The 18,600-nt window shown below is 38.5% G+C and overlaps 1 protein-coding gene and 1 long non-coding RNA gene across 2 annotated transcripts in view; one reads left to right on the top strand and one right to left on the bottom strand.

The window, feature by feature from the left end:
- The window catches only part of LOC126284217 (uncharacterized), a 78,329-nt gene that overhangs the window by 8,488 nt on the left and 51,241 nt on the right, over positions 1 to 18,600 (top strand). The window lies entirely within an intron of this gene.
- LOC126284216 (phenoloxidase 2-like) overlaps positions 8,310 to 18,600 on the bottom strand; it is a 228,595-nt gene continuing 218,304 nt past the window's right edge. The window contains exon 13 of the mRNA XM_049982987.1: positions 8,310 to 9,420. Within this exon, the coding sequence (XP_049838944.1) occupies positions 9,163 to 9,420 (258 nt within the window). The 3' untranslated portion in view covers positions 8,310 to 9,162. The remainder of the gene's footprint in view (positions 9,421 to 18,600) is intronic.

The following is an 18,600-nucleotide window of genomic DNA, read 5'->3' as shown; positions in this document are numbered from 1 at the left end:
ATTGATACTGTAATAAGCAAATCGATAAACGCAGCAAGTGCTGCATCAATCAGTGAAAACTTCATAAATTCATTTGTGAAGTAAGCTTTTTTCTAAGCATTGGTTCTTGAATGTGAGACAGGTTTGTTGTTGATGAAAAGAGATTTTGTGCCAAGGATCTTATCATGTTACAGGTTTTCACTTCCTTCCTGTTTAGCAACAACAGTTATTATTCTGTCTGTTGGAATTTCATATTTCCTGTGTGTAGCAGGAAAGTGACAGAACTTGTAATACATATCCTGTTGTCAAATACCAATCTTAGTCTTGTGCAGAAAGGTGAACTCCACTCCAGCATTAAAGTATTCAGCTCTCTTCGAAAGCTTTTAAGTCTATTGGTGTTATTTAACAGGCAGCTGATAAAATGTTTTCTTGATAAATCATTCTACTTGCCTGTTTAAATTTTCACTACATCACTAGTCATTTTTATGTTAAGAAAATGATTCTATCTTTGAGATATTGTCTTAAATTTATTACACATTCTTATGGTCCATATAATCCTCAAGTTTTTATATTCAGTTGTAAGATACTTGCATTAGGGTAATTATATTTTGCAAAAATCTTGATTCATTGCATATTATAGGAATTCATTTTCTGTTTGAATCAATGGTGCTCATATTTAAATGAAATTAAATTTACCTATGCTTCACGTAGAAGATAACCGGATGTGTAAGGCAAGGAACTTCTACTTAATGATGCTTGACTATAATGCATTTATAGGTACATGGCAGATGTTTGGGACACAATTAAAATTCTGAAACTTTGGTGAAGTACAATAAATTTTTGAAATCTGTTACTGGAACTATTCTAATAGTCAACATGATACAGTATGGTAAAATCAGATAGCAGAAATCTAGAATTTCCCATGTAGAGTACACATTCATATGTACACTTTTAAGACATAATTTTAGTTGGAACATGTCACTGATTCAATTCAACTGAATTATACAGTCATTTGCCATATTCAAAACAACAAACAGATCACATTCAATTTGGTGGTATATGACTCATGTGCTTATCTTTCTGAAGAACCCGTAAAGGAATAACTCAGGTGGTATTTATGTAGTAGTTAAGAGGAGGCATTAATCCCTATACCCTGTGTGTGTGTGAAGGAAATCCTGATATACTTCAAGATTATATGACTGTATGCTTAGACATGAGATGATACTGCACGTAGACATTCTGTGATGATCCTACAACTGTGAGTACATATAGTCACCTGCTATGACATGTCTGTTAGTGAACACTCTTGGATTTTGTTCAGGTGTTTCAACTAAGTTTTAACTAAAGATACTGCTCATTGTGTTGTACCAGTTAACTAGTACCAGCATATCTACCCACTTCCTATTCTTCACACAGATAATGGAAAGAAAAGAGGGACAAAACTAAATTTTCTGCCTTTGTGATCTTATCATCAGCACAGAATGTCAGGCTGAGATCAGTGGCACCAACTTAGGGGGTGCAAGGTTCCTTGTGCCCCCTCCCCCCCCCCAATAGTTAAAAGTAGGGGCCTCGCCCCCCTCCAATATTCAAACATGCATTTCTCACCACTCTCTCCCCCTTCCTCATCCTTTACTGGGAAATTTGTTAAAACTTGAACATACATTTTTGCATAATAGTATGTAATGATTATGTAGGAAAAAAAATACCAATTTTACAAGCTATTGTGTATGCCTTTCTGCTACTCCTCCAATCTCTGCATATAATGAACTGTCATGACAGGGTTTGTCCCCTGCATCTGTACTATTCACACACTTTTACTGTACGGAGGTATGCCGGAACGAAAGCTCACCATGAGCTCGTAGTGCTTTGGCTGCTAGGACGAGCTCCACTTCCTCCCACAGCAGCCTGCTGGCAGCTTGTAGAAGAAACTAATGAGCAATAGTGACACCAGATTTGATGGTGATCGCTAGAAGGACTAGGTAACGTTAAAGACTCTTCATTCATTTTTGTAAACTCTATTGACAATCACTAGGTACAACCCCACACAAATCAGCACCGGCTCCAGGGATTGTGGCGCTCCACACAAACATGTCAAAGCACCCCCCCCCCCCCCCCCACCCCCTTTTTCCCACAATATATTTCATACATGACGCCTTATTTTCACATATCACACTCATTTGTCTCTTTGTTGTGAATATGTCTTTAAGATCAAAGCAGCAGTCAGTGATACGTGTACAGTGCAATACATTTCAAGCCATTTTTGTTGGAGGAAACGTTTCTTTTGTAAATCAGAGCACACTGTTTCTGTACCATAGATAATTTTCAATAAGACCATTGATTTTATGAATAATTTGTATTTCCAGTTTATTCTCACATTCCTTCATTTACGCAAGATGGATTTGCCGCCCCCAAAAATCGGCCACCCTGAGCGATGGCACGGTTCCCCCCCCCCCCCCCCCCCCCTCCCCCACCCCCTCCATAGAGTTGGCCCTGACAATAATCAACACTATTTGGCAGCGAATGTAAATATTCCGGAGCTGGGCATCGCCAGTGGTCAGTTAGTCTTACTGTGACTTCGTTTAGTTGTTAATCTTTCGTCCCTTACTGTACATTTTAAAATGGACTAGTTTATAATTAGGAAGAAATGTGACAATGTGGCAAGTGTTAGCGATGGTGAAGCTAGACCCAGTGTTAGTGATGCTGTGTGTGGCAACAAAGACACAGATAGTGACAGAACTGTGTCAGTGGCAAAAAACACTGTTCCCAGAAAAAAACAACGCTGTTATCAGCCATCTTGGAAACAGCAATTTGCATGGATCAATTACAATAAGGTAAAAGATGTTATTTTATTCAGAATTTGCAGGCAAATCTTTGAAGAAAATCGTTTTCAGTTTTCTCACAAACTGGAAAAAATTTTCATGGAAACTGGTTTTTTCGAACTGGAAGAAAGAGGTAGAAAAGTTGAAAGTGCATGAAGCATCGGGGTGCCACAGAGAAACTGTACTGAAATTCAAATCCTTAAAATCAAATGTCAATATATTTAGCCAGATTTCCAAAGAAAAACTGACACAAATGAAAGAAAACCGAGCTTGTTTACTAAAAATCATATCTCCCCTCTGTTATTTAGCAGTGCAGGGGCTTGCAATACGTGGGTATACTGATAAAACAAGTAACTTTGACAATTTATTACACCTTCGATGTGAAGATAATCAGCTACTTTTAATATGGCTACAGTGCGAAAGTTACAAATATATATATCCCATGACGTGCAAAATGAAATTTTGGACATTTTAAGCCATACACTTCTTAGAAAATTATTGGAGGATATCAAGAGTGCAGAGTATTTTGCGATAATAGCAGACTAAACAACAGACATAGCCACCAAAGAGCACTGTAGTATCTATATAAGATTTGTTGATGCTTCACTAGAGATAGAAGAATATTTTTTAGGGCTATACTCAATACAAAGTACCACAGCTAAGGCTCTGTTTGATATTATTGTTGACATTTTAAGATGATTTGATTTGCTTACATCTAATTGCAAGGGCCAATGCTTTGATGGTTCAGCTAACATGGCCGGTTTATATAATGGGGTCCAGGCAAAGTTTATGGAAATGGACAAGAGAGCTATGTTTGTGCACTACCTTGCACACTGTTTAAATCTAACACTACAAGACACCGTGAAAGCAGTTCCAGAATGTCAAAATGCATTGAATGTTATGAAGGACTTAATACATTTTGTGAGAGATTCACCTAAAAGATTAGATCTTTTTGCTCACCTGAAGGCAGATGCCTCTACAAATTTGAAACCACTCTGTCCTGCAAGGTGGGCCATAAGATACTGGGCAATATCTTCAGTTTTATCCAACTACATGGAACTTCAGGAATTTTTTCTAAATGTTTCAAGAAATGACAATTCAGACACTGGGGTCAAAGCAAATGGCTTTTTGATTAATATGCAGACATATGATTTATTTTTCTTGTTGTCATGTTTGATAAAACTGTTTGGTCACATTGATACTGTAAACATAGCACTACAGAGGAAATCCCTACCCTTGGAGGAGACCAAAAAGATGATTTCCACTCTTGTAACTTCTATTAAATTCATGAGAAACAATTTTGTATCATTCTGGGGTGAAGTAACTTCAAAATGTCAAGATATGGATGTTGATTCCCCAAAATTCCCCCGTAGAGGAAAAGTCCATAAGCAATACGATGTCTTCATCAATACATCTGTAGAAACATTCACTGAAGATGTGACAAATATAGAAGATTGTATTATGAAACAATGGATACATCCATCAGCTTCTTGAAATCACTGCTCAATACTCAATCATTCATGTTTGTAAATCAAATTGAACAATTTCTTCTTGGTGATAACAAACATTCATTCAATATTTTATCTTTCTACGAATCAGATATAGACAAAGAACACTTGCTTCTCCACCGAAGCATGTTTCATGAGATTATCCGGTGCTGACAATTCCGGTAACGTCCTGCACCACTGAGCGATCATTTTCTTGTCTGTGGAGGGTAAAAATGTATCTTTGTTCTACAATCAGGCAGGATTGTCTTAATGCCATCGCCCTTCTCAAAGCACATGGAGATGAATCGATGAAACTCGACCTTATGCCATATGTGACGAGTTCATATGCAGGAAGGTATGTTTCTTCAACTTTATTTATGTATTTGCTTTGTACCAGTACTGACCTACATTCCGACTGAAATGACATTGTGACTGATGTTTCAGTGAGTCGAGGGGTAGGGGCTAATCGCCAGCCAATTGTTGTTTGCATGATTTTCAGCTGTTTGCATTTTTCACTATCCTCATAATCTTTTTTTTGTTTCTTGAAAGTTATTACGCTGTGAGGAGAATTTCCCAAGGATATGATGTCATAACTCAAAAGGGAAAGCATGCATGCATAATACACCTCTCTCCTTCAGCACTTGTGTTGTTCTATATAATTCTCATTGCATAGGTCACTTTAGATAGCTTAGAATTTAAGAATGTGATGTGGGAATTCCAGTTCAGATTGTCTTGTAAGTAAACAAAGCAATTTTGTTTCAGTGACACTTAATTATTTTGGTTTTCCAAAGTAATATTTGGTTTTAATGAATTTTTAATTTTGCTGTGCATGGAAGGATGCCGTTATCAGGAGAAGGAAAACTGGCGTTCTACGGATAAGAGCGTGGAATGTTAGATCCCTTAATCGGGCAGGTAGGTTAGAAAATTTAAAAAGGGAAATGGATAGGTTAAAGTTACATATAGTGGGAATTAGTGAAGTTCGGTGGCAGGAGGAACAAGACTTCTGTTCAGGTGACTACAGGGTTATAAACACAAAATCAAATAGGGGTAATGCAGGAGTAGGTTTAATAATGAATAGGAAAGTAGGAATGCGGGTAAGCTACTACAAACAGCATAGTGAACGCATTATTGTGGCCAAGATAGATACGAAGCCCACATCTACTACAGTAGTACAAGTTTATATGCCAACTAGCTCTGCAAATGACGAAGAAATTGAAGAAATGTATGATGAAATAATCATGAAAGGAGATTGTATACATGGAAGAACCCTGGAGATACTAAAAGGTATCAGATAGATTATATAATGGTAAGACAGAGATTTAGGAACCAAGTTTTAAATTGTAAGACATTTCCAGGGGCAGATGTGGACTCTGGCCACAATCTATTGGTTATGAACTGTAGATTAAAACTGAAGAAACTGCAAAAAGGTGGGAATTTAAGGAGATGGGACCTGGATAAACTGAAAGAACCAGAGGTTGTACAGAGTTTCTGGGAGAGCATAAGGGAGCAATTGACAGGAATGGGGGAAAGAAATACAGTAGAAGAAGAAGGGGTAGCTTTGAGGGATGAAGTAGTGAAGGCAGCAGAGGATCAAGTAGGTAAAAAGATGAGGGCTAGTAGAAATCCTTGGGTAACAGAAGAGATATTGAATTTAATTGATGAAAGGAGAAAATATAAAAATGCAGTAAATGAAGCAGGCAAAAAGGAATACAAACGTCTCAAAAATGAGATCGACAGGAAGTGCAAAATGGCTAGGCAGGGATGGCTAGAGGACAAATGTAAATATGTAGAGACTTATCTCACTAGGGGTAAGGTAGATACTGCCTACAGGAAAATTAAGGAGACCTTTGGAGAAAAGAGAACCACTTGTATGAATATCAAGAGCTCAGATGGAAACCCAGTTCTAAGCAAAGAAGGGAAAGCGGAAAGGTGGAAGGAGTATATAGAGGGTCTATACAAGGGCGATGTACTTCAGGACAATATTATGGAAATGGAAGAGGATGTAGATGAATATGAAATGGGAGATACAATACTGCGTGAAGAGTGTGACAGAGCACTGAAAGACCTGAGTTAAAACAAGGCCCCCGGAGTAGACAACATTCCATTGGAACTACTGGCGGCCTTGGGAGAGCCAGTCCTGACAAAACTGTACCATCTGGTGAGCAAGAAGTATGAAACAGGCGAAATACCCTCAGACTTCAAGAAGAATATAATAATTCCAATCCCAAAGACAGCAGGCGTTGACAGATGTGAAAATTACCGAACAAAAAGTTTAATAAGCCACAGCTGCAAAATACTAACTCGAATTCTTTACAGACGAATGGAAAAACTAGTAGAAGCCGACCTCGGGGAAGATCAGTTTGGATTCCGTAGAAATACTGGAACACATGAGGCAATACTGACCCTACGACTTATCTTAGAAGAAAGATTAAGGAAAGGCAAACCTACATTTCTAGTATTTGTAGACATAGAGAAAGCTTTTGACAATGTTGACTGGAATACTCTCTTTCAAATTCTAAAGGTGGCAGGGCTAAAATACAGGGAGCGAAAGGCTATTTACAATTTGTACAGAAACCAGATGGCAGTTATAAGAGTCGAGGGACATGAAAGGGAAGCAGTGGTTGGGAAGGGAGTAAGACAGGGTTGCAGCCTCTCCCTGATGTTATTCAATCTGTATATTGAGCAATCAGTAAAGGAAACAAAAGCAAAATTCGGATTAGGTATTAAAATCCATGGAGAAGAAATAAAAACTTTGAGGTTCGCCGATGACATTGTAATTCTGTCAGAGACAGCAAAGGACTTGGAAGAGCAGTTGAACGGAATGGACAGTGTCTTGAAAGGAGGATATAAGATGAACATCAACAAAAGCAAAATGAGGATAATGGAATGTAGTCGAATTAAGTCGGGTGATGCTGAGGGAAATAGATAGGAAATGAGACGCTTAAAGTAGTTAAGGGGTTTTGCTATTTGGGGAGCAAAATAACTGATGATGGTCGAAGTAGAGAGGATATAAAATGTAGATTGGAAATGGCAAGGAAAGCGTTTCTGAAGAAGAGAAATTTGTTAACATCGAGTATAGATTTAAGTGTCAGGAAGTCATTTCTGAAAGTATTTGTATGGAGTGTAGCCATGTATGGATGTGAAACATGGACAATAAATAGTTTGGACAACAAGAGAATAGGAGCTTTCGAAATGTGGTGCTACAGAAGAATGCTGAAGATTAGATGGGTAGATCACATAACTAATGAGGAAGTATTGAATAGGATTGGGGAGAAGAGAAGTTTGTGGCACAACTTGACCAGAAGAAGGGATCGGTTGGTAGGATATGTTCTGAGGTATCATGGGATCACCAATTTAGTATTGGAGGGAAGCGTGGAGGGTAAAAATCGTAGAGGGAGACCAAGAGATGAATACACTAAGCAGATTCAGAAGGATGTAGGTTGCAGTAGGTACTGGGAGATGAAGAAGCTTGTACAGGATAGAGTAGCATGGAGAGCTGCATCAAACCAGTCTCAGGACTGAAGACAACAACAACATGGAATTGTATAATGGTGATTTTTTTAAGAGTTAATTAGTAGCTTATTCCTCACAAACCACTCTGAAATCTATTCATTTGTGACTTCAGCATACAGTCTAAGAGCCTTTCTATTTCCACCTTCAATCAATACACTGGTGTCATCTGCAAATAGGACTGGTTTGGAGTGTCGAACATGTAGATGGAAACGTAAAGTTATATGTTATATGTAGTACCTAATAAAATGATTCTTGCCCCCCCCCCCCCCCCCCCCCAAAAAAAAAAAAAAAAAATATTTTCAAGTCAGCACCTCTGGCTGAGATTCAAGACTCCTAAAGTAAACTTTATGTGAGCATCTAGAGTGTATGACTAGATTATGCAAAACATAATTTTCCTATATTTATTATAAATAATATCAAAGGAAAGGTCAAATAATGATTGCAGTAGCTATTTAGCACAGGAAATTTTATTGCAAGAACCCCTGCTCTCCCCCCCCAATAAAAGACAGGATTGTTTTTAATAAATATATTTATTCATAACATCTGGGTGGAGATGACAATTTTGTTGGTTTCTTTGGTATGACACTTTCATACAGTCCAATGTATCACGACATTAACACACATTTAAAAAAGAAAAAATTAAAAAGAGTAAATATTAAAACTTAAATAATATTTCCTTTATAACAGTTAAATAGATTTCCTTATGGGTCAACAAATACAGACTAGAAAATATGCATTGAGCTGTCAGAAATGCATCTCTCAATTCGAGTTCAGTTAGACATAAATTGTAGATGAAAATATACAGATTCATGAGTGAGACGTAATAATTGTATAATATTCAATGTCAGTTCATAACACTGTAGTACTTATGCTATAAAACCTGCGTTAACACCAATATAACAATGAAAATGATCAGTTTTTGATGCGTAAATGGATAGATAATCTTCCCACCAAGTGGCGGCAGGAAAACACACACATAAAAGTAGGTTATACTTATGCAAGCTTCCAGAGCCAGTGGCTCCTTCTTCCAGCAGAACGGTTGAAGTGGAAGGAAAAGGGGTGAAGGAAAGGACTTCCCTCTCATCCTGTCTGGTAAGTCTCCCCTGTCCTGTGGTTCTAGGTGACTTTTCCAAAATCTATCCCTTTTCTTAAACCTCTCCAGTCCGTTTGCTTCACTTCTTTTCCTTCCCCTTCAACCCTTCTACCAGAAGAAGGGCCCACTGATTCCGAAAGTTTGCATAAGTATAACCTTCTTTTATGTGTGTGTTTGCCTGCTGCTGCTTGATGAGTAGATTTTTGTCTACAGTAATACTAAGTATGTCTGCATGATAAATGCAGTAGTATGGAATTAGTGACATGTTTGATCATCCAAGATTTGAAGGTATTCCTGGTTGATTTCCAGGTTGGGGCCCAACAACAACATCAATATGTCGTATCCTCACATCTATCATGGCCATATTAGGTGTCATGAACTCACGTAAAGTGGATACACCATCACGTGGCATTCGGTCAAATGGATATCCCATGTTGCGCCGATCTGGGTACAAGCGATTGTGCAGACCACAGTAGCTATGAGCTGGAAGGCAGCTAGTATCTGAAGTGTCTGTATCAACTTGTTCCACCTGTTGACAATTTTTACACAGATAAGGTTGCATCTTAAGTGCACTTAAAACTTAGTTTAGTTTCTCCCATCTATTGAACTGTAAACAAGTAAACAACAAAAATATGGTTAGTTGAAAAATAGTAAGACCCCCCCCCCCTGCAGACCAAAAGTATGCATATTACTGGTAACTCAAATACAATTCAGGTGACTTCACACATTCCCCTATTGCAAACATTAGTGATATTAAGCACAACAGTAATTATGATTCTTCTGGTATGTTCTGTGAAGCTGAATAATTGATTTGGCAGGAATTTTTAGCATGAGACTTACTACTATGTTCTGGAAACTGTTAAAAGAACAGTTTAAATCACAAGTTACCCAGGAAAGCTTCAACAGCATATTTTGCACAAAACTGACATCTGGCAAAAACTATGGGCAGTAACAGTGCTTTTACAATTACTAAATTGTGGAGATACTGTGATAGGACTCATAGACATAATACCAAAACAAGAACTTGCAATTTTTCCAGATGAGAAGCATCTGGCAGTTTGGAATGCCTGGTCAAGCTCCATCTTTATCATTGATTCTCCATTCCAGATAACTAGATGTGGATGTATGAGCCACTCTCATTTATTCACCCAATTATGTATTGTCTAGAGACTACTGGCTGGACCTATAAATGTTGCTGCTTGTCATATAGTTACCAATTCTAGAGTAAAGTTGTGTACAGGATTCTGCCCCACAGTATTTGACAAGTGGACTAACACAAGCATGTGTACTCTGTTGCAGTTAAACTTATTCATGAAGTCATCCAAAAAGCAAAACTTCCAAAGTCTTTTTAGGGCTCAAATAAAAATAATGGCAATAGTTTTACTCACAATATAATAGAGATGCTGGGCGGCCAATGGACACACAAAGAGACTGAGAACTTCCCGTGGAGGTGTGTTCTATCTATGCCACTAAATGAAAGGCAGTTTGTTTTTTGCCATGTGTGTTTTGCTTCTTTTATTTGTGAAGCATCTTCAGTAGTCTACAATACCTGTTTCTTTTTATACATACAATAAATGTATTATGTAGTGGTTACAATAACAAACTGCCTTTCATTTGGCTGCATAGACAGATCACACCTCCATGAATTTTGAAGCAACTAAGGAATGGTGGAAAACAAAAAAATGACAAGACTGAGAACATTGATAAGAATTCAATGTTCAGAACTAATTTATACAGAAAACACACTTAACTGGCAACATTGTCCTAGCTGACTATGTTGTACTGGTACTGCAGCTGGGCAAGGGACATTTCAGGAATTCCTCACATCCAGTGTTGCCTCCCAGTCCTTCTTGAAGAACATCCCGACAACCCCCAACATCACCCCAGCTGAATCCCGTGCCATTAAGCAGCTGAAAACAGACCTCTCTATTGTAATCCTTCCGGCGGATAAAGGCTCCACAACTGTGGTACTTGACCGTGTGGAGTATGTGGCAGAAGGACTGCGTCAACTCTCCGACACCTCAACCTACAAAGCTGTTACCCAGGATCCCATTCCCTCCATTCAGACTGAGCTGCAGAAAATCCTAAAAATCCAAGGTCCCTCACAAGGCCTCACAATAGCTTCCATAGACTTACTCACTCCACCTGAGCCACATACCCCTAACTTCTACCTATTACCCAAAATCCACAAAGAGAACCATCCTGGCCGTCCCATTGTAGCAGGCTTCAAAGCCCCAACAGAACATATCTCAGCTCTGGTAGACCAACACCTCCAACCTATCACCTGCAGACTCCCATCCTACATCAAGGACACAAACCACTTCCTAGAACGCCTCAAATCCATTACCACTCCTCTCCCACCTGAAACCTTTCTTGTGACCATAGATGCTACATCCCTTTACACAAACATCCCACACACCCATGGTCTCTCTGCCCTTGAGCACTACCTCTCCCAACGCCCACCCGAAGATCTTCCAAAAACCTCGTTCCTTATCACACTTACCAACTTCATCCTCACCCATAATTACTTCACTTTTGAAGGCCAAACCTACAAACAAATCAGGGGAACTGCCATGGGAACCAGCATGGCTCCATCCTATGCCAACCTCTTCATGGGCCGCATGGAGGAGGCTTTCCTGAAGACCCAACAGCTGCTTCCTCTGGCCTGGTATAGGTTCATAGATGACATCTTTGTGGTCTGGACTCATGGTGAAGAAACACTCCTTAATTTCCTTCATAACCTCAACTTCTTTTCGAATCTGAATTTCACCTGGTCCTTCTCCAAAACCAAAGCCACCTTCCTGGATGTTGACCTTCATCTTGTTGAAGCTCACATCCACACCTCTGTCCATATCAAACCCACCAACAAACAACAGTACCTTCACTTTGATAGCTGCCATCCATTCCACATCAAACGCTCCCTTCCCTACAGCCTAGGTATTCGTGGCAAACGTATCTGCTCCAGTGATGAATCCCTCAACAATTACACCAATAACCTGACCAGTGCTTTCCTCTCCCGCAACTATCCTGCAGACCTTGTCCACAAACAGATCTCCCGAGCAATACATTCCTCCCCGTCCAACAACAATATTCCTACCCTCAGACCACACAGAAGCATCCCCCTTGTCACCCAATATTATCCTGGCCTCGAATACATCAATAAATTACTCCACCAGGGATATGACTTTCTCAAGTCAACCCCTGAAATGAGATCATCCCTTGACAAAATTCTCCCCACACCACCCAGAGTTGCCTTTCGTCGTCCCCCTAACCTCCGTAACATCCTTGTTAAACCCTGCAATATTCCCAGACTACCTTCTCTACCCAGCGGTTCCTACCCCTGTAACCGACCCCGCTGCAAAACCTGCCCCATGCATCCCCCCACAACCACCTACTCCAGCCCCGCTACTAGGAAAACATACACAATTCAAGGCAGGGCCACGTGTGAGACTACACATGTCATTTATCAGCTGACATGCCTGCACTGCACAGCCTTTTACATTGGTATGACAACAACTAAACTGGCTGAGCGTATGAACGGACACAGACGAACTGTCCGCCTAGGAGATGTCCAATACCCAGTAGCAGAGCATGCCCTCCAGCATAATTCTAGGGACCTAGGAACCTGCTACACTGTATGTGCCATTTGGCTTCTCCCACCCAACACCAGTCCCTCTGAACTGCGGAGATGGGAACTTGCACTCCAGCACATCCTTTCATCCCGCCATCCCCCTGGACTGAACCTACGTTAAACAACCTCACTCCCATTTACTTTTCAGTCTTCTCCTCTTTCCCTTTCCTCTTTAGCCATTCATGCATCTTTCCATCCTACATCTTTATACTATACACCTCTTTACTTCTGTATGCATCCTCTTTGGTTTGAAGCTGGCACAGTACCTGCAGTAGAATATCTTTGGCTTCCCTCAGACAACCATGCCTCCATCCTTGCTACCTTCCCTGTTTTCCTTTCCCTGTTGCTTCATAACCTGGGTTGTGAGTAACTAAATCCACTTTCCCTTCTTCCCTTTCTTTCCCCTCTCTCCTCCCTGATGAAGGAACATTTATTCCGAAAGCTAGGAACTTAAATTTTCGGTTGTTTTTTGTGTTTCTATCGGCTGTACTGAGCTGAGGTAAGTACTGGCCAGCCCCTCTATCTCTTTGTTAGTAATTGTTTCACATCTTTATATGAGATTTTCCATTAATTAGTTAACACTGAAAAGTCTGTGACAGCCTACCTTCTGAAAACTGCTACTATTCAATCTCACAGTATCTCATGCAACAAAAAAGTAATTTGTATCTTTGCTTGTAGAAATAAGTTAAAAATATACATTATTTTAAAAAATTGTAATCATTAATTGTATAGATCCCATTTGTTATAAAAATTTAAATAATGTATGTTTGATGTTCAAAAAACCAATAGATAAAGAGGTTTTCTGTCCAATATCCTGTGCACAATATATGTTCTGAAAAAGAGATTTATATGGACAAATAAATAAATAAATAAAGAGGGCAGGTTGTGAGTCACCCCTCCTCAACAAATAAGAGAATCATCCACAAATGGCATGGTTACATGTTGGATTCCTGGTCACGCCCTGTTTTAATCTGATAGGAATTTCAAAACAGTGTACATACAGCTGCAGAGTGAAAGTTCACTCTAGAAACAATCCCTGGGTGGTAAGTAAGCCATTAGTCTGCAATTTCTTTTCCTTCAGGAGTGCTAATCCATCAAATTTAAGAAGGTGAGTTTCTTTGGTATATGGAAAGTAGGAGAGAGGTACAAAGTTGCAAGGATGGGTCTAGAGTGATGACCATAATGGTTTGTTGTCAAGAGAATTGTCCATAAAAGGCAACAAGAGAATTGTCCATGAAAGGCATGAAAGATTTGAAGCCATGCACACAGTTTGAATCTGCTAGGCAGTTTCAGTTTACAACTTGTTACTGATTTCACACAATATAGTATAAACTTCACAACTAGCTTCATATTAAAGCTGAATCTGAGATGACTATAAATATGTTTAAAAGAATTTAAATCCTGCTGTTCTTCATCATTAATCAGAACATTATTAATTTGTAGGATGCAGTTCAGTTTTAGCAATAGTGTGTCTATCAGCAGTGAATGGGGTTCTGGATGACTTTTCTATTACTCTCCCAATGTTCTAAATCTCACTAGTCCTTTTCCTTCATCCCTCTTCTTTCCACTTCAGTGCCCCTGCTGGGGGAAGGAGCTGCTAGTCCTGAAAGCTTGCACATTTCCTTAAATTTTTTGTGTTTCTTTTCTTCTGCTGCCACTTGGTGAGTAGATTTGTTATCTATTCAGTTATATTTTCAAAAATTACTGTAATGAGACAATTTGTACATCACAGCTGCTTCAGGACTGCATTGGTCTTACATCATTTCTACTTTGTACACATGTTGAAGAAGAAGATACCAACCATATATGCTTCGACTGTATTAATTGGCTTGATTCCTCAAATAGACTATGGCAATATCTCCCAAAATTAAATTGCACACTACAGCTTCAAAAATGTTATTATTATCAAAGATGAGCTACCAAGATTTACACACTTACTGTACATATTTCTAATAATCTTGGATATGCCTTTAATATGAAGCAACCAGTGTAGTACATAAAATATTGTATTATTTAATTGGCTAGATAAAAAATCTACTCGCCAAGTGGCAGCACAACAAACACATAAAAGACAGTCATAGTTGGCAAGCTTCTGGAGCCAGTGGCTCCTTCTTCAGGCAAAAGGGTTGAAGGGGAAGGGAGAGGGGTGAAGGAAAAGGACTGGAGAGGTCTAGGAAAAGCGGTAGATTTTGGAAAAGTCACCCAGAACTGTGAATTAGGGGAGACTTACTGTATGGGGTGTTCTATGGAATTAGTATCAAGTTATAAACCATTTAATGACTGCAGAGTACTAATAGTTATCAGTGCAATAGTGCTGGATGTAAAAAGCCTTCTTAGTTGCCCATTTAAAATTATTCAATTATCTAGATTCAAGGTTAGAATTTCCCCTTTAAATACATTGCAAGTAACAGTGCTCATTGTAAATCTGCATAATAAGTAATACTTACTGTAAACTGATCTTGAGACAAAGCAGGTTTGGCTCCTACCATCCTACTTTGTCTTTTATACTTCAAAACTTGATCTAGAAGGCATCCACAAAAATCTAGATAGTTAATATATAGATTCAGAAAAGTAGATTATCTCTAAACTGTATACCAATTTTTGCTCGTTTGAAAGACCTCAAACCTAATTAATTCAGGAGACATAATTAATTAAAGATTTCAACCAGCTCAGACTTACAGCTCATATAGTAACCAAACAACTATAAAATTCTGCAAAATGTTTACATACTTTTGATAGGATTACTAATGTATATGAAATTCTACAAAAATTCGATAATGCTAAATTTTTAACTTCTTTTGATGTCACCTTTGGGTACCAGAATTTTAGTCTGGCTATGGAAACCAAATCTTGTGCTGCTTTCCTACATGAAGGTAGGTGTTACATTATTATGTGATGCCTTTTGGATTGAATGAATGTTGTGTGTTTTCATCAGGGCCATGGATCAGGTGCCAGGTAATGAATTACTAAATAGAATAAACGTTTACGTAGATGATATACTATTGTAAATTCAAGCTGGTTTTAACATTTTAGCTTAATGGGTGAAGTTTCATAGGATATTAAAAAAGGAGGCATGAAGTTAAATGTTACCAAATCAGAGTTGGTTAAAAAGGAGGTTGCATTATTGGGACATGTGATAAATGAAAAGGGGATTTATCCAGGCCACAAGAAATTAAAGGCTGTAGAAGATTTTACACCTCCTAGGAAAAAAGAAAATGAATTGAAAGCCATGTTGATCTTGTTTGGCTTCTACCATAAGTTTGTGGGTGATCAATCATTTAACTACCCTTGTTTATGGAATTTATTAAAAAAAGATGTAGACTGGAGCTGGGCACATGAATGAATGCAAGCTTTTCAAAAATTAAAAGAGGAATGGGTTAATAGTAAAATTCTGTATCATCCTGACTTTTATTTGCCATTCTGTATGAGTACTGATGCTAGTTACTGTGGGCAGAAATTTTTCAACTCATCAAAACAGAGAATGGAAGTGAATATAAGACCACTGCCTTTGCCAGTCAAACATTGCATTCTCATGAGAAAAATTATGAGTTTCTGCCAAGTTTGTCCCATGGCTCATTAATCGAGACCAGAAAGACCTTTGCCGTACAATCTGTGAAAATCTTTTGGACTGTACAAATGAGAATGTGATGTTCCTTCAGAGAATCATAACTGGTGATGAGATATGGATCTATGGTTACGATGTTGAGACCAACATTCAATCTACACAATGGGTTGGGGAAGGTTCTCCAAGACCAAACAAATCTCCTCTGGTCAGGTCAAATGTCAAACCCACACTGATAGTTTTCTATGTCTTTGAAGGATTAGTTCATTATGAATTCATTCCACTGGAACAAACTGTTAATGGATGGTAATAATGCGATGTTTTGTGATGCCTGTGAGAAAATGTGAGGAGGAAATGGCCTGAAATCTGTCGAGACTATTCATGGCTGTTGTGTCACAATAACAAACCTGCACATTCACTCTCATTGGTGCATGACATTTGCACAAGAAACAAAATCACTTAGATCCCTCATCCTCTGTATTCTCCAGACCTCACCCCTCTGGACGTTTTTTACTTCCAAAGTTGTAAGAAGGTGGTCCAATTTTCAGCCATTCTGCACATCCCCCTCCACTAGCCACTGGCAGCCAATAATATTTATTCTCTTTCTGAGTGGCTAGCAGAGAGTTACAGTTAGAGAGCAAGAATCTCACTCCTGTATGCTGCACTGATCCCATACTTTGCGACAACCGAATTATTCATTCAACTTTTCGTTTTTACTTTCCTGCAGCAGTATAGCTGTGAATAGCTGTAAATATTTAAGCACGATTAAAAAAAAAGGCCAGATGACAGCAATAAATGTGAGGTGCTTCACAAGAAGGCGAAGGGGATTATTTACTGCATTTATAACTTTTTCGTATATGAATTTGAAAGCAGCTTTCCTAATGCTGACATTTGAAAGCACAAGAGCAGACTCCAAAACCATGTCATGTTGGCAACAGAACTGTAAAGAGATCTGTAAATGAAAGTGTCAGAGCTTTAGGAACCATAGAAAAAGTTGGTTTTGTATCACTTGGAAAACAGAAATAGCAAGGAACCTGTAACATCATTTTAACAACAATGTTTTAAAGTGCTCCATGTGAATGATGAATTCCTGACATCACAAAAATGTGTTACAGTTATGCAGACTTCAATGGTAAGTGCTTCGTTAGCATAAAGAATTTTAAAATACATTGGTATCATATATGTTAAGAAGAGAGCTTTTATTTCAAAGGAGTGGCATAGGTGCAGCATGAACTATATCCCGTATATAGATTCATTATATGTCAGAAGGAGGTAGTTCAACAGTGTATTACCTTGACGAAACATGGGGCAGTTAGAATCATTCCAGGAAGATATGCTGGAAAATGAGTGATGGAACTAGCAATTTTAAAGTTCTCATAGGAATAGGTCCTCGGATAAGTATTCTGTATGTCGACTCTTCTTCTGCTTTTGTTTCTGAGAATAAATTTGTATTTATGTGTAAGAAAAACAGCAGTGACTACTATTTCGAAATGAACGCTGTCAGTTTCATGACGTGATTCACAGTCCTTGTCACACCTTGCTTTGAAATCGGTCATTGCCAGTTATAATTCAACTGTTATAGAGAAAACACCAAGTGCAAACACCAGGAAAGCAAATATTTTTCCCCAGCTTAAAAATAAAAATATTAATCACAGTATAATCCAGACTCCTGCCAATCTCCTGCTGCTCATTAATTTATACAAGTCATGTGACAGAACGTACAAACTTGACTTCCTTGCACATGAATGGGATCACACAGATTTGCATTTACCCACATGTCACTCTCAGTGTAGCCCCATGCAATTAATTTGGGCAAACGGTTTTAAGGCTGTATGGGAGGGGGAAAAAAAAAAAAAAAAAGGCCACACAAGATAATATCGCTTGTGCATGAGCCAATAAACAACATTCCACCTGCAATAAGGGCACAGTCTGTGTGGCATGCGGAAAAGCTTCAGAAAGAAGAACTTGACAGGGAAGTGATGATAGACATAAGCCTTGAACCTATCATCATAAATTTCCAATCAGATTGTTCGCAAACAGACTTAAATAGAAGTGACACTGGTATTATGATGCAGACTTTGGAACAAAGTAATACATTTCTTAATTTTAAAGACTCATGGTTTAAAAATGTGTTTGTCAAGATATCAGCTGCATACATGATAATAACAACTTCCTGCGCTTTTTGATTAGAACTTCGTATCTTTTTAATTATGCTGGCTGTTATGTTCAACATGTTGCCCAAGGAGAAGTTAAGTTTCTCCTACCATGTTGTATGCTACATTTTTACATGTAAACCTCTGTCATTTTCAAGGCACGAACTGGATAAGGCCCTAAAATGACAATAATTGTTAACTGTCGAGATTTAGGTGCTTTTTGATGTTATCGGTCAGCATTCCCTGGAGTTATTCACAGATGATGGTTAATTGTTTGCTTGTTCAGTAGATTATAAATGTGGTTTGTTACTGTAATGTCAAACATGTTACTTTACACTCATAATGCCTGTTAACAGTGAAAAA

The sequence above is a fragment of the Schistocerca gregaria genome, chromosome 8 (assembly GCF_023897955.1).
Source record: "Schistocerca gregaria isolate iqSchGreg1 chromosome 8, iqSchGreg1.2, whole genome shotgun sequence".
NCBI lineage: Eukaryota > Metazoa > Arthropoda > Insecta > Orthoptera > Acrididae > Schistocerca > Schistocerca gregaria.
This window is presented reverse-complemented; position numbering and strand designations above follow the sequence as displayed.